General features: G+C 44.8%; 1 protein-coding gene and 1 long non-coding RNA gene across 22 annotated transcripts in view; one reads left to right on the forward strand and one right to left on the reverse strand.

The window, feature by feature from the left end:
• The window catches only part of Plekhh2 (pleckstrin homology, MyTH4 and FERM domain containing H2), a 110,301-nt gene that overhangs the window by 15,405 nt on the left and 69,614 nt on the right, over nucleotides 1–25,282 (reverse strand). For 18 of the 21 annotated variants that reach the window (XM_063261831.1, XM_063261832.1, XM_063261838.1 and 15 more), the window contains 10 exon segments: nucleotides 24,223–24,303; nucleotides 21,505–21,684; nucleotides 18,783–18,891; nucleotides 17,145–17,257; nucleotides 16,218–16,397; nucleotides 14,442–14,539; nucleotides 12,504–12,681; nucleotides 11,526–11,681; nucleotides 10,031–10,128; nucleotides 4,421–4,562 (listed from right to left, as the gene is read on the reverse strand). In XM_063261831.1, coding sequence (XP_063117901.1) covers nucleotides 4,421–4,562; nucleotides 10,031–10,128; nucleotides 11,526–11,681; nucleotides 12,504–12,681; nucleotides 14,442–14,539; nucleotides 16,218–16,397; nucleotides 17,145–17,257; nucleotides 18,783–18,891; nucleotides 21,505–21,684; nucleotides 24,223–24,303 — 1,335 coding nt within the window. 21 annotated transcript variants of the gene reach the window in all.
• Nucleotides 1,360–4,580, forward strand: LOC134479315 (uncharacterized). Its single transcript, XR_010052474.1, has 2 exons — nucleotides 1,360–2,006; nucleotides 4,313–4,580. It is a non-coding gene; the product is annotated as an uncharacterized LOC134479315 (long non-coding RNA).

Here is a 25,282-nt window from a genome sequence, read left to right on the forward strand (position 1 = left end):
TCTACATCCCACACAAGATGTGCTTCACTTGACGCTATAGCAACTGAGAGATTGTCTTAGGATTTCTGCTGCTGCCACAAAACACCACAAACCAAAAAGCACATTGGGGGAGGGAGGAGGGTTTATTTAGCTTACACTTCCACATCACAGTCCATCACCAAAGGAAGTCAGGACAAGATCCTGGAGGCAGGAGCTGAGGCAGGGGTGTGGCTTACTGGCTTGCTCCCTATGGCTTACTCAGCATGCCTCCTTATAGAACCCAGGACCTCAGCTCAGGGATGGCACCACCCACAAGGGGCTGGGCCCTCCCCCATCGATTACTAATTTTAGAAATGCTGGATCTGCCAGAGTCATTTTCTCAACTGAAGTTCCCTCCTCTCTGATGACTCTGCCTTGTACAAGTTGACCTGAAATCAGCCAGCACAGAGATGGACTCCAAGAACTGCATCACTGAGCTATGGTAAGATGGTAAGATGGCTCAGTGGGTAAGGGCCTTTACTATGACCTGGCCCCTATCACCTGGCCCCACTTGGTAGGAGTCGAGAACCAACTCTTGCCAATTGTCTTCTGACTCACTCTCTCAGTCAACGTTTTAGTTTTCTAAAAGCCACGCAGCATCGACGAGATCTCCCCAGAGTCGGGTATGCAATAGAATAAGTAATTCGTCAACACTGCTTATCTTGCTTACTATGTTTTGTTTTAATTTTAATTTTACGTTATGAGTACACTGCCACTCTCTTCAACACACCAGAAGAGGGCATCAGATCTCATTACAGATGGTTGCAAGCCACCATTCAGTTGCTGGGAATTGAACTCAGCCCCCCTCCCCTTATTATGTTTCAATCTTTCAAAAAAAATTGGAGGTGACTTCAGATAGCACTCTCTTTGCTGCCCAGCCACTGCCCTTATGTGTACTCAATAAACTCATCTCCTTCCAAAAACAATGCTCTGAGGAAAGATGGACGTATTTAATTTTCTTTATACACATTATACTTTTTCCTGTTATTCATACGCTCCAAGTGTTCGTGGTGTATGGTCTCATCTCTCTGACCCATTTAAGAAATGTCCAAAATACACATCTGTAAGAGGTGGATTTAGGGCTGGAGAGACAGCTCAGACTTTAAGAGCATTCTTTGACTGTTCTTCCAGAGAACCAGGGTTTAATCCCAAGCATCTACATGGTGGCTTACAGACAGCTGTAACTCCATCCCCAGAAGATCTGATGCCCTCTTGTGGTCTCCTGGGACATGTCATGCATGAGGTGCACACAGACATAACATTCAGGCAGACCGTCACACGCATGAAATAAAAAAGCAAAATCTCAAAAATTCGATTTAATTTTTCTTAGAGAAGTTTTTTTTTTTTTACTAAACTGAAAGCTAAGGGAGGAAGATAACTTAAACGCTAGTAAAGACAAGAGTGACTTTCATGGAGAATTTATGCCTCTGGAAAGGTGACACCTAGAACGGCCAGCAGTATGGAATCTCTCTGATTGTCTAGAAGATAAGGGCTGTCCCTTCCCTCCTCTTTACCATCTGTAGCAAAAGAACACTGAGTACTGCAAGCAAGATTTCAAGGACAGATGATTTAAAAATACACTAAAAGTAACTCAGTTACTAAGTGTCCATTCTTCTGAGAACAGTGGGGAAAACTGCTCCTGGGAAAGACTGCTAAGTGGGAGGGTCAGGCACAGTGGTGGCCCTTGGGGAGGCCCCAGTCACTGATGGAAAGCAGAACCACGAGTCATTATGAGCCACCATCGTCAGGACACACACGTGTGACAGATTGCAGAAACTCCCCAGAGGGCCAGTGGAGCCAGTCGGAAGGATTCAGAAAGGTTCCCTAGTATAGATACAAGGGAAACTAAAGGGCAGGATGAAATTAGCAAGTGACAGAGCAGAGGCAGAGCCATTCCAGAATCTGAGGCAAACCAGAAAGATCGTATCGGTATCAGCGAAGCAGAAGCCGTGAACAAGTCCAGGAGTTTGCAGCGACCCAAGCTCCAGGTAGGGATAGTTAAGGGTGCTGGGGCTGTGGAGGCAGCTGCCAGGGCAGATCAAGAATGGCCTTAGGTGTGAACAACACCTTTCTTTGCTCTGTCTCTTTGCCATAGAGACAGTGTAAACAACTGGCCATAGACGGAGTGTCACTGTGCCAGCCTCCGGTCTGAGGCCTGAGGAAAAAAACGGGTTTCCCTTCATGTCTCTTTTGGGGCACAGCTTTTGCCATTCAATCACCATCCTGGTTGGAAGCTCAAACAGTTCCTCGAAGGGAATACATGTAGTGTTTATGGCGTATAACACCGTAGACTGGATGGTCCTTGCAGAAATCTCAGCTGTGAGCCTGCATCGCAGGCAGACATGTAAATAAATGAACTTGCCAGTGACTGCAGCCCTCACCCTTGTGGCACAGCTGTCCCCAGGCTAAGCTAGCTGGAGCCACAGAACACAGACTAAATTCCTCTAGCATATCTCCTCGAATTATTTTTGGAGCTTTTAATTATTGTTGCGGTGTGCCTTTTCCCTTTGTTTTGTGATAAGGTCTCTGTATGTATGTAGCCCAGGCTTTCCCTGAACTTGTGATCTTTCTGCCTTTGCCTCTCAAGAGCTAGGATGATCAGCTACAGGCAGTCATCACCACCCTCAACTTCAGATCACTTGTTAGGCATCAGGGGATAACTGGGAAAATCCCTCGAGCACCTGTGTGAAGGGTAACTTTGTGGGGGACCACAACGGAGGGATGCACGGTAGTTGGGGAGCAAAGGACGTGAGGCAGGTCTGAACCACAGCCATGGAGGTCGAATAGAGGGGTGAGTAGAGGAAGAACTATGAGGTCAAAGTGGAAAGAAGAGGTAAGGGAGAGAGAACAGGAAAAGGCAGTGGGGATTGCTGGAGTGGAAGCCCCCCGGAGGACTGGGGGGACATGATGAAGGCGCAGAATGTAGCGAAGGGGAGGAGTTTGCAATGGCCGTTAGACAGGTATGAACTGGAGTGCGAAGACATGGGAATCATCTCCCATGGACGAGCTAATGAATGAATGATGTATTGGATGATGTGCCGGGTGAGAATCCATTGTCTATAGAATCGGTGTTAGGTTTTAAGTCCCATGGCTTAGGGTTCCTGGTTCCATCCCGGGTTTCAGTACCAATGTTAGGTTTTAAATCGGGGCTGTGCAGGGACAGAGCACACCCAGACACTATGGTTCCACGTGGAGAAGTTTAATGAGAGAAGAGTAGAAGAGCAGAAAGGCGGCCGGACATGGGCACATGGAGGGGAGTATGGAGGCCAGAACAGAGAAGGACAAAGAGCAAGAGGGGGTAAGAGGGGAGGAAAAGGAAGAGAAGGGGCCAAGCAGCCCCTTTTATAGTGTCAGGCACAGCTGGCTGTTGCCAGGCAACTGTGGGGCGGAGCATAGCTGGCTGTTCCCAGGTAGCTGTGGGGGTGGAGCTTAGACAGAATGCCAACACTCAGGGCCAAGCATCTGTCCACGTGGCACTTCCTGGGGAAGCTTCTACGCTCCCCTCGGCAGACTCGGTGTTTATTTTACAACCTCGTCTTGAGGATGAAGACTTTAATGCTCTAGGCACATTGCTGGCTGGCAGGGACTACTTCCTGGCCTCCCGCATAGGCAGGCGAGACCGTGGGTTCCAGTTATAATCCGGGGCTTAAATGGAAAGGGCTGTTTAAGTTAGGAAGGTATGCCCATCTCAGTCCGCCATCCTGGAATATCCTGGGACCCTAACGCCCCCCCCCCCACCCCAGGACCATGGGGATGACACCCATGGGTGGCAGAGTGGGTAGAAGGACAAAGTCCTGACGGCTCTGCCGAGGTATCAGGATACATGTTTACCTTTAAACGTTTTCTTTCTTTTTCTTTTGGGATAGGCTCTTGCTAAGGTAGCCCAGGTTGGCCTTCAATGCATGACTTCAGTTTCCCAAGTGCCCAGGTACCGGCACGTATTCACCACACTCAGAATAAAACACTTTTCTGTTCGGTTAATTCACTATTACTCATTTGTGTGTATGTGTTAAAGAAGTCCAAACTTGCTCCTAATTGGTACAATAGATATACAAAAGAAAGTGCTCTGGCTTTATCCAAGCGCTCTCCCATCCAATTGACAGCTGCACAAAACGTCTTTGGTGCCACCACGGGTCCCTTGGGTCCTTTCATTAACTGCAACACTTTCAAAAGAACCAGGAAATGTGTTTCCCTTTATGGAACGCAGTGTCTCGTTCTATGCCAGTGCATTGTTAGGGGTCAAATAATAATGTAGTACTTATGCCTGCAGTTCCTAATGTCTTCTTAATCACAGGAAAATCAATTCTCAGGCTCGCCGAAGGTATCCTGTTTTACTGCTTTTAACTGAGGAAACCAGCACCGTTCCCTTTCTTTGAGCTATTTTAGACAACACGGAAGTTACCTGAGCCAAGAGCGCTGCCATTTCTAACGCCAGATCCTTGTTGAGAGGGAAAAGACCATTTATGATTTGCTCATTTGTCTGATACAGCAGCAGCAGCTTCTCTCTGTCAGTCTCTCCACGAGCTTGCATTGAAAAATATAGTCTGGAAAAAAAGGAAAAATGTCTCATGGTGTTTTAATTTTTTGATTAAAAAAATTCTACATTTGTGCATGAGTGTAAATGTATATGTATTTGAGTGTATGTGTGTATGTATATGTATGTGAGTGTGTGAATGTGTGTATATGTGAGTATATATGTATGTATGTATATATATGTATATATGTATGTATATATACATGTGTGAAAGTGTGAGAGTGTGTGCATTGTGCGAATGTTTGTGAGTATATATGTGTGTGAGTGTATGCATGTGTGTATGTATGTGTGTGTGAGTGTATGTATGTATATGTGAGTGTATGTGTGTATATGTGCATGTGTGTATGTGAGTGTGAATGTGTGTGTATGTATACGTATGTGTGAGTAAGTGTGGGAGCATGTGTGTGTGTGTGTGTGTGTGTGACCCCACTGTCCCCTTTTATCTATGACAGAAACAGAACCAGGCACAAGCTAGGCGATGCTCAACCACTGAGCTGTACCACATGAAGACAATGACAATACATCACACAGTTTTACCACCCACTACATGATACAAGCGAACCACTGCCATCTGGAGCACACAGGGCAGACTGCTTTGAAGTGGAAGAACCTTTGTATTTATAGTAAAAAATGGCCCCCACAGGCTCATCCATCTGAATCCTTAGTCACCAGGGAGTGGCACTGTTTGAAAGGATTAGAAGGATGTGGAGGAGGTGGGGTCTTATTGGAGGACATGTGTCACTGAGGGTGGACTTTGAAGTTTCAAAAATGTATGCCAAGCCGAGGTGCCTGGGTTTGTTCCCCCTTCTCCCTCCTCACTGCTTCTGGAGGATAAAGATGTTGCTTTCAATTACTTCCCTGACACAACACCTGTAGCCATGCCCCCTGCCATCTTGACAATGAACTAAGCCTCTGAAACTATAAACCAGCTCCTAATTAAATGTTTTCTTTTTATAAGAGCTGCCTTGGTCATGGTGTCTTTCAGCACAGAACAGTAATTAAGCCAGTCCTACAAAGGGCATAGGACGCCAAAGGACATCAAATTTATCCCTATAAGGGAAGCAGGATGCAACAAATGCTTCATTCCAGCGAATTGAATAAACCCAGCTTTCAACACACAATCGTTTTTTACATCTTGGACATGCTAAATAGGACATGAGGATTTTAATTAAAACATCAACTCTAATTAACATCAAACATCAAGGGAGGCTTATATCTAAAAGATAATATTGTATATTCAGGTCTGTTTTGAGTTTTTGGTTTTGTTTTTTGTTTGGTCACATGCATATGAGCATCTTTAGAAAGAGACCATGTCCTTGTGGAAGCAGGACATAGTCTTTTGTTTGTTTTGAGATGGGGGTTGGGGACTCTGTTGCTGAATCTGATCTTGAGTGGCCTCAAGTGACATTCCCATCTCACCCTTCTAAGTAGCTAAGACAAGTACGCTCCACCATGCCTGGCTTAGGACTTGGCTTTTGTTTGCCTGGTGTGATGCTGGCTGTGCTGTGGGGTTCTGGTTTCTGAATAAGCCACAACTATTAGGACGCTCAAAGTGCCCAGGTGATGGGGCAGTTAAGCAACACCCTAAGAAGCCTGACGCTGCTGTGACAATACAATGGTGGGAAAGAGACACTTGGCAGAGTAGTTGTTAAGTGTGTGTGTGTGTGTGTGTGTGTGTGTGTGTGTCCAGGAGAGGTTATATCCCTTAGTTATGGCAACTTTCTCTGGACAACAGGGAAGGAGAGGGCGAAGGGTTGCAATCTGGAGAAACATGGTGGGCATTCTCTGCTAGGGTCATCCTACCCAGTTCTGATCATCTTCCTGCCAAGCCGGGCTGACAATCATAGCTGTTTCTAGAAATCATCCATGGCCCCCTTTCCATCCACAAAACACATAGGGTAGTTAAGCAGACAGAAGGATGTAGCCAGGCAACAGACAGAGGCAATAAGTGCAAAACGTCACCAGGACAGTGGTGTGACACCAAGAGATGGAAAATCAAAGCCTTTACACTGGGCTCATTTCCTCAGTTGAAGTAGGAAACGCCACAATTTGTTCCCATGGCCCACAAGGAAAGTGTGATCACCAGGAGTTTAATACAACGGGAATGCGTTACGTTCACAGGGAGAAAGGGACAGGTGCATTTTCTACAGTTTCCAGCATGCTCGCAAGTGTCCAGCGGGGAAAGAAAAGTGAAATGCTTTAGCAAAGCAGGGAAACCCATCCCAGGAAAGCACAATCCCGGAACGCAGCATGTAGGAAGGGCAGACATGCGCAGTCAGAGAACGCAGCACGTAGGAGGGCAGACATGCGCAGTCCGGGAACACAGCATTTAGGAAGGTTAGACATGAGCAGTCCAAGAATGCAGCATGTAGGAAGGGCAGGCTCAGACTCCTATGAGAAACAGCCTGGGCCCCAACAGCCAAGCAAAGCTCTGGAGAACAAGGAAAGCATTGCAAAGGTGAGCAAGAGGAGCCTGCATGTCGAAGCAAGAAGGCCAGCCATGGGGGTGTCACACCTGCAATCCCTGCACTCAGTAGACATGCGCACGTTGAGTCAGGGCCAGCCTGGGTTACACATTGAGATCCCAGCAGTAAGAAAAATCCTTGATTCGAGGATCTTTAAAATGTGAAACAGGGCAAGCTAGATGGTCTCTCAAGACCCCTTCACCTTAGGAGCCACTGGACGCGCGTGCTCTAAGGTTAGCTCACTGTGGAACAGGGAATGTCGGACTATCTTCCAGAAAACAGCAACCGACAGTTACCAAAAATAAGCTTTGATTTCAAGGAGGAAAAAGAAGAGTATTCCCTGCAGGAAGGACCCTTGCCAATTTGCTTTGTAAAAAACACCACACCTTGACTTTTGCAAGCACGCAGCAAGAAAGCAAATTAAGTAAGAGTCTTTTCATGCAAGTTAGAATTCAAATGCTAGTTTCCAAGTGGTCGTGTCTGAGAGCATGTTCAAAGGCAGTTAATTAGACTTTTGACCCCTGAGTCCAAATAATTAAAATTCCATAACTTGCTAAATATAAACTTAAGATTCCATGACGAAGGAAAAATCAGTATTTTAGTCATTACAAAGCAAGTTGGCAGGGGAAGAATTAGATCCCTGGCGGCAGGACAGATCACAGCTAGTTCCCTCTCGATTGTGTCACTGGAAATTAGGGCTCATTGTCTAAGCTATTTATAAACCTGCCCAAGCGTGGCCATGTTCAGAAGCAGTGTTCTTTCTCATAGCCATGGCTCTCCGGGCTCTGCGGACTGTGTAAGCACCAATCCTCTTGATTGGAGTTGTCTGTTGTTTAAACAATGTGGCTTCCTCATGCTACCACCTTGGTCTTGGTCTTTTCTAGTGATGAGGCTTTAAAGGCATTATTCTTATCTGTAGGTATTTCAAACGCCTTTGTCCATTTCACCTAAATTTCATTTTTGTCCCAGCTGTGGTCCTTATAACTAGAATTAGAATGTGCTAATCAATCCTAAGGTATTAATTATTAGGAACTGTCTTAGACATGGTGGTCTTCCCATTTTGTTCTAACAAAGTCAAAATGAATTTCGACATAGCCACAAAGAGATCAACAGATGGGGAGAAGGCAAAATGTGGACCTTCAGATGGGTCCTTCTCAGGCTTAAGGGGTATATGGATTATCCAGGATGCTGCTAAAATGCAGACTTCAGGAGGCTTTAGCGGTCACCTAGCCTGCTGCTTTTGCCAGTCCCTAAACAGCCATATATGAAGGCTGCCATCCAGAGAAGCATCAGTAGAACCATCGTGATAGGATTTTAATATACCCAAAAGTCTCAATTCACCTCAGTAAACTCCCAGGGGCACCCTCCGTATTCCCAGGAAGCAGTCATTTATCAGCCTGTGCTGTGCGGGTGGTGCTGGGTGCATGAGGTCTGAGGATCCACTCAAGGGTGCAAACATCTTACACCCTCAAACTAGAGTCAATAGCTACTTGCAAAATGGACAAGGGACATCCTGGGAAAGTATCTTACACAATATGGAGTAACTCAGGGCAGGCATCAGCTTGATCTCAACAAAAGCCGTTCATGCGTTTATTCAAAGGATACTGCTGAACTCTAGGAATGGGTGCCCTAAGACTATGGATATCAATTGCGATGGCTAATCTTGGTTGTCAAACACCTCAAAGAGAAAACCTGGTCTGAGCATGGCCAGGCATTTTTCTTCATTGCTAATTGCTGTAGGAGGGCGCAGCCCTCTGTGTGGTGTCATCCCTGGGCGACTGAGCTAGACCCTGTGAGAGATGAGATGAGCAAACATCGCTGCTCACAAGCTGCTGCGTGAAGAGGCTCTGACAGACGCCAGCCAGCACTGGCCATGTCACAGAAGTCTGCTCAAGTGAGCCCTTGGAGGGTGAGTATGCGTGGTGCAGTCTAAAATATGAATTCATCACCTTAATCCAACCATTCTCTCATTGATGAATATTCAAGCCCTCATTATTTTTCGCTATTCTAAAATTATGGAAAGAAGACTCTGGGTCACACTGGAATATTCTGTCCATTTTTTGTGGCTTTTTCTGTAGGGTAAATTATCAGAAAAAGAAATACTGAACCAGATGAAAGGTTGTTATGTTCTTTCTATATTATATAAAGCCTCCACTTTTTACATTCCAATGTCGAGTCTCTGAAGATCTTCCAAAAGCAATTCTGAAAGAATTCAACATTATGCCAGTAATTCCACCAGGTTCTTGGCCTGATGTTTTATAGATTAATTTATGAGCTATGAGATTAAAAAAATAGAAAAACATCTTTTTTGGAGGTCCATTTTAATGTAAGGCGGACAGTTCAGTGCCATCTTCTGCCAAGAAAAGGTTAAGGAAAAGTATTGGAAAAAGAAAGAAAATGGGGTTTCTGACCACATGCCAAAGTGTGTTATAATTTCATCTGCTGAGAGGGCTCGTGCTTTCTTGACACAGACCATGAGCCTCCCTCCGTGGACGCTAACCACCCCTCTGGATACAGTTTTTAGAGTTTCCACTGTCAGCCCCTTAGCATCAACACTGCAGATGGCTCCAGCCTAGGTGTGACTCTGTGTCCTCCGCTTTTTCTACTCAATGCACAGTGATCGATTTACTAGAGGGAACCCATGCTTAGCCACTGTCATCCTTACTAACTAGGAAATCCCAAAAGGTCAGAGACTGGCTCCATGTCTGTTCCTAACACCACTTTACACCATTTTACCTTGAGCATTTATCTAAGCGACCAGCTTACACGTAAAGGGGTGAATGGGAGAGGGTGGAGGAAAGAGAACCCAGAGAAGAGAGAGAGACTAGGAAAGAACAAGAATTAGAAACAAAATCTCATGTGGTAGTTTCTCCCAGAACAGCTATTCCTTATAGAAAAGCACACATGTGAATATTATGCCTTCAAGGCCAGTGAGGAGGAGACCAGCCCGAGGGCCTGTGGTCGGGCCACAGCCTCACGCTCAGCTCTGGCGCTCAAATCCTACATTGCACACCTGTTTTTGTAAGTCAGACGGACAGTCCTGCTGCCCTCACACTTCCCGGGCTGCAGTTCTTTGGATGCCTGCTCCCATTTAGAAATGATATCGCAGATCTAGAAAGGAAATAGAAATCTGAGATCCACAGGAATTTTAAAAAGCAACACTTTGAAAAGACTAGCACATCTGTGGGGTCGAAAACTTCCCGTTAGTACAAACCAACCACACTCGCTCCACTGTTTTTAGTTTTAGCTTCGAAGAGCTCTGAGTTTAGGACTTAATTATACATTGTTTCTTTGGTCTGCTTTAGAGTTGGACACACATTAACTTTGGACTGTGGCCAAGCATTTTTACCCAGAAAGGAATCTTAAGGCAGTACTGCATGGGGCTGGAAACAAAGAGATTCCAGGGATTTTTTTTTTTCATGATTTGGTCTCTGAAGAAGCAATTTTTCCACCTTGTGAATTTATCAAGATTGGAACAACAAGGTACCCCAAAGAAGTCTGAGATAAGAGTGCTTGCCACTTGGGGCTGGCTGCTCAGAGCAGGGAAGACCTTTCTCCCTCTGTCTCCTCAGTTGGGAAATAAGGGCCAATGTCTCTGAGGTCCCTTGGTTGAGTAATTCCATATTTCTACCTGGTGTCATCACTTCATGAAAACCTTGTGGGTTTTGTTTTATACCAGGAGCTAAAAAGGATGTTTAAAGCATCTATTTATTTTCATTGGTTCTTTTCCTACCCGACTGCAGTTCAGATCTTCCCATAGGCCCAACGCTGAAATCCCCCTCTAAGCAAAGGGTCACAAACCTCTTAAAGCACTTGCCACCGTCAATTTGTGGTAAGATTATCATAATATAAATCTGTTCTTTTCTAAGCAAACTGAAGATCCCTTTAAGCAGAAGCCTTATCGGTGTCATGCCCAACACCCCCTGTCCTGTCCTGTCCTGTCCTGTCCTGTCCTGTCCTGCCTGTCCGTGTCTCCCCCCCCACCCCCAGGATCCCACTTAGCCCTCAGGATACTGAAATCCACTGTGAAATAGTGATGAAGAGGGAGGGGCCTCCCGCATCTTCATCTTTTTGTATTTGTACCTATATACATGCACGGAGGTCAAAGGGCATCTTGTGGGAGCCAGTTCTCTCCTTCTACCATGTGAGTTCCAGGGATCCACCTCAGGGTTTGCCAGGTTTGGACACAAACAACTTCACCCACGAGCCATCTTGCTGACTCACCATTCTAATACTCAGAGTATCATAACCATTATAGCTCCTTTTCTTCTGTTAATGCAGAGTTTTATGCACAGGTGGCATCTTAAGAATTCTATGCCCAACCTCCCAAAAAAGGAAAAAAAAAGAAAAGAAAAGAATTCTACAGCTTTGCCAAAGCTTGGCAATTTTTTAAAAATATGCTGATCAGGTTTCTTACATTTCTGGAAAATTCCTGCACTAAACGTGCACAGACTAGTGAGTCTTTTGCTGTCTGCTCAGTGTGGCTCCCTTGCAGGACTAAGTCTCACCTTGATATTCCCCTGAAGACAGTGTTCCAGGTCTCTGCCAGAAGGGTCATCTGTGAACAGTGCGAACCCGGACTGTGCTGGCTTCCTCATTCCTGTGTCCTGGTTCAAAGTGTTCAAAAATTCTTCCACCGTGGTGGACGCGTCGAACCCAACTACCTAGCCAAAGGGAGCGAGACTCTTAATGAAAACCATACCCACTGAGCGGGCTTGGGGGAAGCAGGGCCCGCGCGATGCGTGACCAATGGTAGTGTGCTCTGTGGGCGCTTTTAACTTTTCGTCCAGCGCTCTGCTGGAGAAAAGAAAGAAGGCGACTTAAGTAGTCAGCTTGCTCTAAGAGTTCAGAAATTTCAGCTTCAGCCAACAGACAGAGAGAAATTCAAAGCTAAATTTGACAGCTCCAAATACAGTGTAGGGACATTAGTCAAGCTTTCCCATCGGAAGTAAGCTAAGAAATACAGTACAATATTCAGTCAGTAAGTAGATGACGGAAAGTACATTCATTTAAATCAGTGAGCACCTTTGTGTATTTAATGTTTATTCTTTATATATAAAACCATTTAATTTTTTATTTGATGTGTGTGTGTGTGTGTGTGTGTGTGTGTGTGTATCTGGCATGTGACATGACAAGTTGTGTGGCCGTAAGAGAACAACTTGTAACTGTGTGGTCTAGGGATTGAACTCAGGATGAAGGTTTATGGGTAGGCCGAGTAATTGCTAACTTTGTAACATGTAACGTAACAAATGAACATCTGGACCAGAGGACTGGGAGAGCCTCGGAAGTACTACCAGGTAATTCCTGAGATCTGAAGACCCTAAGAGGAGAAACTTGCCTATGCCTTGTCAGTGACCAGTTCACTAAGCTGCAGGCCCACAGATGGGGGAAACTTCACCAAAGCAGTCTCGGGTTTGGATCACACGGATTTGTTTCTCGAGCCATTCTCTGTTTCAGAGACCGGGTCTCTTTGAAGGTGCACTCACCTGGTAGATCCCGTTCATGAAGTGCACGGGAATGCTGAAGGGCCGAGAATGATGGTAGGGGTTTCGAAGAAGGGTGGAGAGGATCTCCATCCTGGAAGGTCTGGCCTCTCGGTCTCCGTTTTGCAGTGTTCTTTCCACACACCGCTGGCAGTAAATGGCATATTTCCCAAATTCTGTTCTGTAAGACAAAACTTAGGATAAAAATCTAAGAATAGATCTAATTAAGACGCTCTAATGTATACAGCTTTCATAGTAATATCTGGTTACTGGAGTCCAGTTTCTTTTTTTTTTTTTTTTTGGAGCTGGGGACCGAACCCAGGGCCTTGCGCTTCCTAGGTAAGCGCTCTACCACTGAGCTAAATCCCCAGCCCCTCCAGTTTCTTTTAATTTTTGCAATAGACTCTGACATCCTCATGAAGGTTTTTCCTCAATCTTTCTGCACTGCTGTACTCACACGCTGAATTTTAAATCACCAGTAATTATACGGTAACATATAGTCACTGTGCTAACAAAGTGAAAGATAATGCATAAAGAATAATATGTCATAGCAAAACTGCAGGGCAGAGTTCTCCACATTGACCCCAGGCCTCAGGCACAGCAGGCAAGCACTCTCCCTCTAAGTCCCACCTGCTGCTGTTCGAGCAATCTCTTTTGAAGAGCATGAAGATTGTTTCACTGATGAACAAGTTAAGAAAAATGCCTTCATGCAAGAACTCACACCCTATTAACGGTACACGGAGCAAAGACATTCAAGGACATGAGTGGAAAAGTGGGATCAAGGTTTTATCTGCCCTTATTTATATTCAGCATAAAATTAAACACGAGTTTTATTTTGTTCCTAGGAAATGGCATTTCTAAATACACTTACACTCAAGTGCTCTTAAGGGACAGACTCAATGGTGCCACCATTAGCCAGCAGCTCAGCAGCTCAGCTCAGTCACAATAGTCCATGACCTTGGTCACAGCTTCTCTAGAATGTATTATGGACTAAGGGGTATCCTCCTTGTCTGTGTTTGCTTGTGCTGTTCACCAGGTCTGTTCTCACACTAACCGGAACCTCTCGGGCTGGGGTGAACTTCAGTTGGTAGAGCGCTCACACAGCATTCAACATGGCCCTGGGTTTGATCCCCAGCACCACCGGCTGAGCAAACAAAGTCACCTCCATAAGTCTCTCTGAGATGACAAGATTAACCTGGGAAAGCCTTAGCCAACTGCCTTGGCCCCTGGGCTAAAAAGATCATGCTGATAATGGAACTTGAATGTCTTTTTTTTCTAAAAAGATTTATTTATTTATTATTTATATGAATACACTGTAGCTGTCTGCAGACGCACAAGAAGAGGGCATCAGATCTCATTACAGATGGTTGTGAGCCACCATGTGGTTGCTGGGAATTGAACTCAGGACCTCTGGAAGAGCAGTCAGTGCTCTTAACCGCTGAGCCATCTCTCCAGCCCTTGAATATCTTTTTAAGAGAATAACACAATAATACCAACACGAACAAAACAAAAACAGAAGCAATTTGAATACAATTTCAAAACAAAAGAAGACCAAGAGGGAAGACTTACACACACACACACACACACACACACACACACAATCCAATTGGGATAAACTGGTGAAAAGGGGAGACTCAGAAAGCAACCAGCTGCTTTACCCAGGGATGCGAGACATCTACACTTGCAACGTACACAATCTCTTCTCTTAAGAATGTTCTTTGTCACATCTTCAAGCTATCCTAGCAGTCACGCATAAGACATTTAGCATAACAAAGGGGACGTTTCCCAGGCTCTGCAAAAAATGATAGCAAAAGGCTTCCTGTCCCAGTATTTGCTTGGCGCATTCTTTGGAGGCTATGCCTGGCAGGTTATTAAATACTTCTGCTTTTCATAGACTTTCAAGGCCAGAGAACTAGTTCCGCTGGGCCGTGTTCTGCACACCTGGAATCCGCACTCCTCTGCAGATGGACCTGGAGGAGCCACAGGAAAGGGTGGTGGGGAAGGAAGAGTCCAACGCAGAGCGCCAAGAGCTGCCAGCCCTGCGTGAGGAGAAGGATCGTTCGTTAGAGACCGTGCCAGCTACACGGACACATCGGAGCCGTGTGCCTGGCAGAGGGTGGGAGGGGATGAGCTGTGAACAGCTCTCCTCGTCCTCACAGTGTGCCCCAGCCACATACACACACTCTCTTCAGAGCATTTACATTAAAGGCATGGCAGTTAACGGTGCCCATGACGCACCCAGTCGTGCCTCCTGTCTACAGCTGCAGCACGGAAGCTTACTAATAGGTTCAGCAGCTCTCTCTGACGTCACACACAAAGACTGGGGACCTCACTCTCTATTGCTCTTGTAGGTTTTACGTATCCATTTGACATAACTTTGAGAAAAATGGATTACAAAATAGCAAAAAGCTAAAAATAAAAGCCATACACTCTACCCACATCTCTTATTATACATACATCTTATTATACATACATATATAAGAGCAAAGTATAAAATACTGACAGATTGATTTGGGTAACAGGGTCATGTGTGATTTTTTTTTGCCCCTTTCCTCACTTTTCTGTGCTCCTTTCTATGTATTTTTCCTCATTAAACAAGTATAACATCAGTATTTTTAGGAATCATACATTGAAAAGGAGAGAAATATGGGTCTTATCCCTGAGAAATCTAAATTAGTAGGAAGAACTTATATAAACCCACAGAAAATTATAAGGAAAGATAACATCACGAATTAATCTTTTATGACATTCAGGCAATGGCTGGGGGCCCAAAAAAGATTTCCTGAGAGGATATAGTTTGGGATGATTTAAAGTAGAAAGGAAGAAAGGGATCCAAGAGGGACCTTGCAAGGGACTGACCGTGGAAGCAGCACAAGACACGTGTGCCTGCTGGACAGGGCAGGCTGCGGCTCCTCCACTGCTCAGGAGGGTGGGCCACTTGTTCACTGCTGAGGGAGCAGGGCGAGAATGCTCCTGGCATCAGATTCTGCCCTTCAGCTCCCAAAGCCACTGGAGGTGCTTGTGACCTGCCCTCAGCGAGTGCTGGGAACTGAACTCTGGTCCTCTGGAAAAGCAGTCTATACTCCAAACCACCTCTATAACCCTAACGTGACCACTAAAACCTTTTTACTTTCTGAAGCATGTTTAATGACATGGAGAAGTGATTATATTCTGTGATTTTAGAAGGTAATGTGCACAGTATGCTCCCAAGGGAGTTTATGATGTATATACACTTTTTTTTTTAAAAAAGTGTTTTCATTTTTTAAAAATTTATTTTTAAAGATTTATTTCTTATATTTATATATACTGTGTACACTGTAGCTGTCTTCAGACACACCAGAAGAGGGCATCAGATCCCATTACAGATGGTTGTGAGCCACCATGTGGTTGCTGGGAATTGAACTCAGGACCTCTGGAAGAGCAGTCAGTGCTCTTAACCACTGAGCCATCTCTCCAGCCCTCTATATACACTTCTATAGAAGCATATGATAAGACAAGTGAACCCAAAGGATATACATCGTAATATCAGTAGTTATCTTCTGTTCCTACTGACGGTATTTGCAGATGTCAGTACTGAATGCACATCATTCTTATGGTCAGAAGGAATTATTTGACATTGCATGCACACGCATCAATACACACCGCATGCACATGCATCAATACACACCGCATGCACACGCATCAATACACACTGCATGCACACGCATCAATACACACCTGCAGTGGTCCGGCCTGATTCTGCTGCTGTCTTCGCCTGGTCTGCTTAATAAGCTGACAGCAAATTTCACTCTGCAGCTCGGGATGTGTCAGGCAGACCTGCAGAGCGCTCTGAGCCAGAGAGATATGGTAGTCGATGGCGGGGGAGTCCACCACAGCGTTGATAAAGAGCTGGCAGGTCTGAATGGAAGAGGATACAGCGGACTGAGAAAAGACTGGGCTTACTTTGCACAAGTCACAGCCTTTCTAATTTTTTTTAAGTGGTAGGTTTTTTTGTCCAAAACAATGAAAAAAGATGTATTATGATAACTCCAATCAAAAGAAATCCAGAGTGGCTACTATAATAGCAGACCGAGCAGAGCTCAGAGCAGAAGGATTTTGCCAAAAGACAAAGAGGGTCACTTTATAATGGTGAAGGCATCACTTGGTCTGGAAGACACAACAATTACACTGTGTTCTTTAAGAACAGCTTTGAAACACATCTACCTCAAAGGTCGGCCATTCATTTTAACCCTCACATTTTCATGCTAAAGCTCTACTTGGGCCTGTTAAATACTTAACATTGCCCTCCTTAAAATGCCCATGCTTTCCTTTACCACAGTACAGTAGCCTCCTGATGGAGCTTCATCCTACATGTTCTCCAAAAGCCAGCGAGGCTGGGGGACACAGCTCAGAGGAAGATGTCCACTTCTCTCACTGTCAGTCACCATCATCACCACCGCCACCACCATCACCACCACCACCACCATCATCACCACCACCACCACCATCACCACCACCACCACCATCATCACCACCACCACCATCATCACTACCACCACCATCATCACCACCACCACCACCACCATCACATCACAGCCTGAATTTTCTTAGAATCAAACATTATAACAAATGATTACACAATTTGCCAACAAGTAACAATTTTACCTTAAACAGCTTAATGGCCTCTGTCTGCAGGGCTTCCGAAGGCAGTGAGGTCAGAGGGCACAGGATTCCTTCTTTGCTGTGACACAGCATGGGGTGTCTCCATATCTGGGAGGCTGAACACAGAAGAGCACATGAGCAGAGCACACACATGAGCAGAGTGCACACATGAGCAGAGCACACACATGAGCAGGGCACACACATGAGCAGAGCACACATGAGCAGAGGGCACACATGAGCAGAGCACACACATGAGCAGGGCACACACATGAGCAGAGCACACATGAGCAGAGGGCACACATGAGCAGAGCACACATGAGCAGAGCGCACACATGAGCAGAGCACACATGAGCAGGGCACACACATGAGCAGAGCAGGAGGATTCATACATTCAGGTTCATGATCCTTCAGTTCATTCGGGCCTGGCTCACTTTCTCCCAAGTGTCAGAAAAAAAATAAACAAAATAAAAAAACCAAAACCAACCCCCCAAGCAATGCTGTTCTCTGTCACCCATGGCCCCTGTGGTCCCCATGTTTCTCTTCTGGCAGAGAGAATGCAGAAGAGTGCATCCTGACTGACTGGACTTTCACAATTCTACATGGCATCATGTTGCTTGCACATGCCAGTAGGTGATGAGCCGGCTAGAAAAGTAACTTTAACAACAAGGATCTCGGAAAGGATCCAGAGAGAAGCCAAGCAGGAGGAGATACGAAGACAGGAACATGGAGTCACTCCTGAAACCAAAACTTCTTAAATCCCAGCACTGCGGCTGGGTGTGCAGCTCGGTGGAAGAGTATGTGGTGCGCGGGCCCCGAACTCCACCCCGAACTATCACTGCCTAAATACTCGTCAGCATGGATGGAATGTGGTCTCTGTACGCAAATCAAGGGACAGAATCTAGCATCTCAACGGACACCTTACAGGACAGCTAATCTTCAACCCTAATGGGACGATTCAGAAATCTGTGAGGCATTTCCAGATGGCTTAACAGAGAAGGGAGACCCACTCTGAACACTGGGCCTCACTACTCCACAGGCGGGGGTCTAGAGTGAATAAAAAGGAGAAATCTATATGATCAGTAGTCACCTCATCATCCTGTCACAGTGCCTTCCGCACCTCAAGGCTGTGTGCCCTCAAGGTGCAGGCCCAAAGTAACTTCCTCCCTTACCTTCCTACCTAATGAAGCACTTAGCTGCTTGTCAAGAAGTTGATCACAGTAGTAATAATGTAATACACCATAGCTGTAAAATTAATGCCAGCACAATGCTACAAATGCTATAAAAGGGTTAAATGGAGAGACGAGCTGGCCTTAATTTCAACACCGATGAAGCACCTTCTGAGAGTCACTGAATGGGCTAGCTGAGGGATCTAAGGCTAACCAGGATTTCATCATGTTAGAGAGGGGTGCCAGGGTGGGGCACCCCAGACAAGGGGAGCAATGCAAGCAGAGGCAGAGGGCATGACAGAGCAGAGCATGAAGGTTGGGAATGCTCCCGGAGCCTGAGAGCTCTGGCCCATTCCAAGCAAAGCCAGGGACGAGGTGGCCAGGCCACAGGGAAAGAGTAACCCATAATGTGAAGCCCCCATTAGGTTTGGGATCAGCTTCACAAACTCCAAAGCCTATGGGCTTATGAACTTACAGGGCTCTCCTTCTATATTTAGCAGTTTGCAAACCAGTTGTTCAAATTCGGATCCAACATTTACATTGTTGCTTCCAGCCGCAACAGTGAGGTGATAAAGCCACGCCTCCTTCAAAAGAGAACATGTTAACAGAAATGTTAGCCAAGATGTCCTGTTCATTTCACCAGAAGGAACAACTGCAAAAACAGTAAACAGAACGAAACAAACAAACAAAAAAAACCCAACCAACAACAACAAACAGAAAAGAAACCACTTTCTTCAAATTTTAATTTGTACATTTTAGAGTGTGTGTGTGTGTGTGTATGTGTGTGTGTGTGTGTGTGTGTGTGTGTGTGAATGTGTGTGTGGGGGCATGACACACATGTGTGCACAAAAGGCATGCTCCCAGCTTCCAAGGAGGGCTCACTCTTTTAAGGCATACTCAGTTTTCACTGTTCTATACAGGCTTCTTAGAAAAGCACGATAAAATTAAGGAGTGTAATACAATTTAAGAGTCTAGAATAAATAGAGCTAATTAAAGTTATTTTAGGTTGTAAAATTCTTGTATTCTAAGAAATACAACAAAGTCTAGCTAATTTAAAATCTCACTACCAAAGTAGGATATACAAAATACTGAAGAAGTAAAAATAAAATTAATGAATAAAGTAATACCTAATTTTTCAACTTCTGTTTATCCTCTGTAGAAATACATGTATAGACTGATTTATTTTTTACTTTGGTTTTTCGAGACAGGGTTTCTCTGTTTGATCCTGGCTGCCCTGGAATTCACTCTGTAGGCCTGGCTGACCTCAAACTTAGAGATCTGCCTGCCTTTACATACCAAGTGCTGGGATTAAAGGCGTGTGCCACCACCGCCTGGCATGTAGACTAAATGTTTATAATAGTTGATACTATACTGAAACAGACTTATGATTTCTGCATTTATTAATACTTAGCATTATTAACTTTTCAGATAAAAGATATTGTCCCACCTAATTCCTGTTAGTTAAGGGGGGCATTTGTTATATTTTTTTCTATCTTTTAAAAATATTTCTGAAATAAAGATTTTAAAATAATATAGCCGATTAATTTATGATAATTTTCTTTGTATAATATTGCTTTTGAAGAAACTTCTGGGATCAAATCCAGTCCTTGCACATGTGTGGCGAGCAGTCTGTCACCAAGCTGCACCAGTGGCCTCCCTAGTGAAGAGTCTTGGAAAGTAAATCCGGTCGCGATGAGGAACTCTCTAGGGACTGGCAGAAAGGTGTCTAGTGGGTGCTGCAGGAACTTCCCAGGTGCTCCCTCCAGCACTGAGTGTCTGCTTTCCCCACTCCAGGGGGTCTCACCAAAGTCTTTAAATCTTTGGTGATTTGAAAATCTGTCATTTTTCACACTTTCCATCTCTTTGATTACAAAAATCAAAATTCTATTTATTCATGATTAGCTGCCTTAGTAAGTCTTTAAGTGAGCTTTTTCTCATTTTTCAATTGGAAATATAATTTTTTTAACCAAACAGGAAACAATAAATGCATATGTTTGGGAGCCTGGATTTTGGAGTCAGAGAAATGGGTCCAAATCTCAGCAGGCAAGTGTTTCTGTCTTTCTCTCTGTAAGTGGAAATAAAACCATCTCCTACAAGAGTAAATGTAAAGATAAAGGCATCTACAGAGGACTTTGCCTGATACACAAGTTCAAACACAACCACTAACGCTAAGACATGATTGTTTGTATGTTCAAGACACAGTAGCCACACATGGAGTATTTTGAGTTTTTATAATGTAACCTAATTGCATTTATAATCTTATTTGATATAAAGGATTTTAATAAATGTTTGTTTATTTTATGTGCATGAGCATTTTACTTGCATGTATGTAAGTGCACCCCTTGTGTGCCTCATGTCCGTGGAGCCCAGAAGATGGCGTTGGAGCCCCTGAAATTGGAATTACAGATGGCTGTGAGGGTTGTGAGCTTCTGTGTGGATGCTGAGAACCCAAACTGGGTCCTGTGCAAGAGTCTTGCTGCCGAGCCCTGGGTTTGAGATTTTTAAAACTTTCTCCACCGCTGCCACTGTATTTCCTTACATTGTGTCTTTTTTTAAAAAAAGCACTTCTTAAAAAAGATATTTTAAAAAAGCTTTTAAAAGAAAAATTCGTTAAATTCTTTTAGCCCTTTAAATTCATCCAGAAATTAATTTTTGACAACTATGTAAAAATGAAAAATTACGGTTTCCTTAATAGCTAATTTCATCAAAATACAATAAACATAATAGTGCATATAATAAACACACAATTCATTTCCCATGAATTTGTGATTCTTCCTGTATCACACGTGGTTGTACACATAGAGCAAATATAACTTTTCACTTTTTGTTGTCTCTAAACCAAAGATTTACTGAAAAACAAACAAACAAAAAAAAGACAAACAAAAAAACAAAAACAAAAGCTGTCGGAGGCCTTACACTCACAGACGTGCCTAGCCTGTGAGGCTCACACCTCTACACAGGAGCTTCTGTCCCCACAGTTCACCATTAGTTTTGATCTTGACACAACTTTTGCCAACAGATTGAAGTCTGGCGTGTTTAGATGAGGCTTATTTCCAGGGGTAAAACTCGCAGAAAACACAAACTAAAAGGCTTTCTTTTTCTCCCCAAAAAATCTGTTCTTATTTCCATAAAATTATCCTGAGACCCGAAGTATAACGTATGGGTCACTTTAGACGAACCACAAAGAAGTGAAATACCTTTTCGTGCTTAGATCCGATGAGCAGGTAAGTAGGGCCCTGGTCCTTGGGGTGGACAATGATGGTGTAGTGAGTGGACAACAGACAGCGCCCACTGGTCTCATAGTCCTCATCCGAGTCACATGACCTGTCCACCTCCTCCACCTTAGCCTCCCAGAGTTTGATCTGACCTAGAGGGAACTGAAGCAGAGGCCAGTGATGATAGTGAAGGCGAAGTCTGTCTCTCCTGTAGAAGTTACCGTGGCCCTTGCCTCTTCCCCTTTAAAAGGCATGCTGAACGCTAAGTGTTCATGTTGTTACAACGTAACATCAGCAAAACCCTAACTGCTATAAAACCACCAAGTGAACACTGGACATTTAACATCAGGGTCAACAACAAGAAGAATGCACTCAAGTGACGAATTCCTAGTTCAGGATATAGGTATATTTTAGCCAAAATACTCAGTGGACTGTCTTCCTCACAGACTGGCCAGCTCAAACCCCCGTTAGTGTCCAGTGTTCTCAGGCATTTATCAAAGTGTGTCACACATTCCTGGGAAAGGCGGTGGTTCTTTCCATGGCAATCGAAAGGCAAGCAAACTGTCCTACAGTTTACTTTCTTAAAGTTTCTTCTTTTACCAACATAAACATGTCCTCCCTGTTAGTCATTTAGTAGATGTGTATTTAGACTTTTACGCTAGCTAAGGGCATTGCAGAGCATTCTCCAGATATATAGCTTCTCAAATATTTGCAAATGTTTGCAGGGATTGCCTTTTTAATGCCTTACTATATATAGGTACTGCAGTCATCCCCCTGCATCAGCTTCTTGAGTACTGGCTACGATTCTTTGAAAAAGCCCATCCGAACCACAAAGACATGTGCTCTCATCCATTTCCACGGTGCATTCCAAGACTCTGTGCTTGGACTCCCTGTCCTGACCACCTACACGCACGGTGGGTGATCTCATCCAAGCTCGTGGCTTAAGTCCCAGCCTACGCTAGCTGCTCCCAGATGCCTAACTCCAGACTCATGATCTGGACTCTGATGTCGAGCAGCCACTCAAGCTCCTTTCCGCACGTCTACCTTAGCCACCTGCTCCTCCCAGCTGTCCCCACTGCCCTCAATGACTTCATCTTTCCAAAAGTTTGGGCCAAAAGTGTTGACATCATGCTTTGCTGACATAAATTCCGTCAACAAGACCTCCAGAATATGTGGTAGCCATCACCTCCACCAACCACAGCTGTCTCCTGATTAGACTCTTCCCTGTTCTCTCCGGTCTGTTCCTAAATAGAAGGCTCATGGTTCCTGTTAAAGAGGGTGAGACTATGGAGGCCCTGCTTAAAATCCTCCAGTGTGTCTTGTCTCACTCTGAGTAAAAGCTGGAGAACATAGCACACCAAAGACACCTTAATAAATAAAGATTATTTTGTGCTCTGTCTCCCTGGTGGCTGGTTAATAATAAGGATTACTTAATCAAACATACATGAAATGTATTTGACTTTTTTTTTTTTTTGGTTCTTTTTTTCCCGGAGCTGGGGACCGAACCCAGGGCCTTGCGCTTCCCAGGCAAGCGCTCTACCACTGAGCTAAATCCCCAACCCCGTATTTGACTTTTTAAAAGTCGTTTTTATTTTATATGCATGTGTTTGTCTCTCTTTGTGTATGCCACATGTCTGTAGCTCCAGAAGAGGCCAGAAGAGGTTGTCAGATTCCCTGGAACTGGAGTTCCAGGTTTGTGAGCATCTGTCTCAATGTGGGTGTTGGGAACTGAACCAAAACTGGTTCTCTCTTGAAGAGTATCCAGTGCCTGACCTCTAACACCCTAATTTATGTTCAAAATGAACTCACTTACTGAACCTTTCTAAAACTGTGCCCCTAATTCTGTATCAGAACTTCACTGCCCATTTTTCTGAGCATCGGCTGAGCAGGGAATGCTGAACGCTGCTGTGCTCTGGGCCGAGACCTAAAGCTGCAGGCAGCGCTGTCATACAAGCTCTTCCCAGTTCCTCTGGACAGAGCCCTTCTAACGGCTGCGACTGCTAACTCCCATGCCACCCGCCACACGAGAGCAATGGCCCGAATGTTAAATCCAGCTGGTAGACCTGAGAGGACAGCCAGAGAAAAGGGAAGTAACTGACCCACACGGTCACTGGATGGAGTCTAGGGTCATTAAGGAAGCAGCCTCAGGCTGCTGACACGATCCTCTTGCACAAGCTTAAGGCTCGTGGATATTGGCTAAATTCCAAGGTGACTGAGTGTCCTCATCGACGGGCGACCATTTCACCTTTGGTGGAGGGCCTATCTTTCTACTTTCAAAGTGAAGAGTACTCCAGTTCCTGGGAGTGAGGGGGATATTAGTTTAAAAATGAGTAGACAGGATATCATGTGCAAGTGGACGGACCGGTAAGAGACCCCCAGGCATCGAGACCCAAGAGCGTGAATCCCCCCACTCCCCGGCCCCAAGCTGCTCACATCTTGTAGCTTTCCCAATTGGTCAGAACCCTGGGAAGAGCGTCTAAGTGAACGTTAGCAGTAAATCAAGGATTTGTTCTTCCAGTTCTTAGAAGGTGCATTAGGTGCAGGCTACTACAATAAAATTTAAAATAAAGGCCAAGGAATGACACTTAGTTACCAAAAATTCTAGTTTTCCCTAGCAACAGAAAAGTAAAAAAGAAAGGCTTTTCAAGCTAACACAAGCAAAATTCTTTTCCTCCTCGGGATGCTAAGAAGGGTACATACCTTATCCTCCTGACTCCGAAAATAATACAAGCACTTTCCAACAAGCGTGCACCAGACTCTCTTAGAGTAGCCGTGTTTTACCTGAAATTATATTTCAATGCATTAAAGTGTAGTTCAGAAGTCTGGAAAATTGCAGTATAGTTTTGTCCATTCTCTGTGAGGCTCTACCGGTGCTGGCTCAAGACAGATAATCTGGGCAGACTGCTCAAACGCTGCCCAAGTTTGCCTGTGACAGCAGCTGACAGCACAGCACAGACCCGAAGCTCCACAGTGAACCAGGCAACGCTTCCTGAGAGTCTGCTGTGTGTCTCACGTGAAGCTCCAGGCCAGAACAGAGGTTCTCAACCTGCAGGTTATTACTGGGGGTGGTCAAAAGACCCTTTCATAGGGGTTGAATATCCTTCATATCAGATATTTATGTTATGATTCATAACAGTAGCAAAGTTACAGTTATGAAGTAGCAATGAAGATAACTTTATGGTTGGGGTCACCCCACAATAAGGAACTAATCTAAAGGGTCACTGGATTAGGGTAAGGGGCAGATCAGGTGAGTACTGTGAGGGTCAGAACCTGGTGACCTTAGCTCTTGACTGGGCGTTCCCATCTGCACTAGACATGCTCGGCACAGGCATTCAAGGTCTACACCTACCACATCCTCCATTGTATAAGCACATGAAGAAACCCAGTCCCAACAGTAGGCAAACCTAAAATGAAGCTCCATTATTCCCATTCCAGAGTATTTTGTGTGCAAACACAGTCACACAGACACACACACACACACAGACACACACACAGAGAGAGAGAGAGAGAGAGAGAGAGAGAGAGAGAGAGAGAGAGAAACAGAGACACAGATACACACATAGACACACACACACAAGGGCAGAGACACAGACACAGACGCACACACACATACACATAGACACAGACACACACACACATACACATAGACACAGCCACACACACAGACACACACACACACAGACACACACACACACAGAGACACAGACACACAGACACACACACACAGATACACAGACACACACAGAGACACAGAGAGAGA

The sequence above is a fragment of the Rattus norvegicus genome, chromosome 6 (assembly GCF_036323735.1).
Source record: "Rattus norvegicus strain BN/NHsdMcwi chromosome 6, GRCr8, whole genome shotgun sequence".
Classification (NCBI taxonomy): Eukaryota; Metazoa; Chordata; class Mammalia; order Rodentia; family Muridae; genus Rattus; species Rattus norvegicus.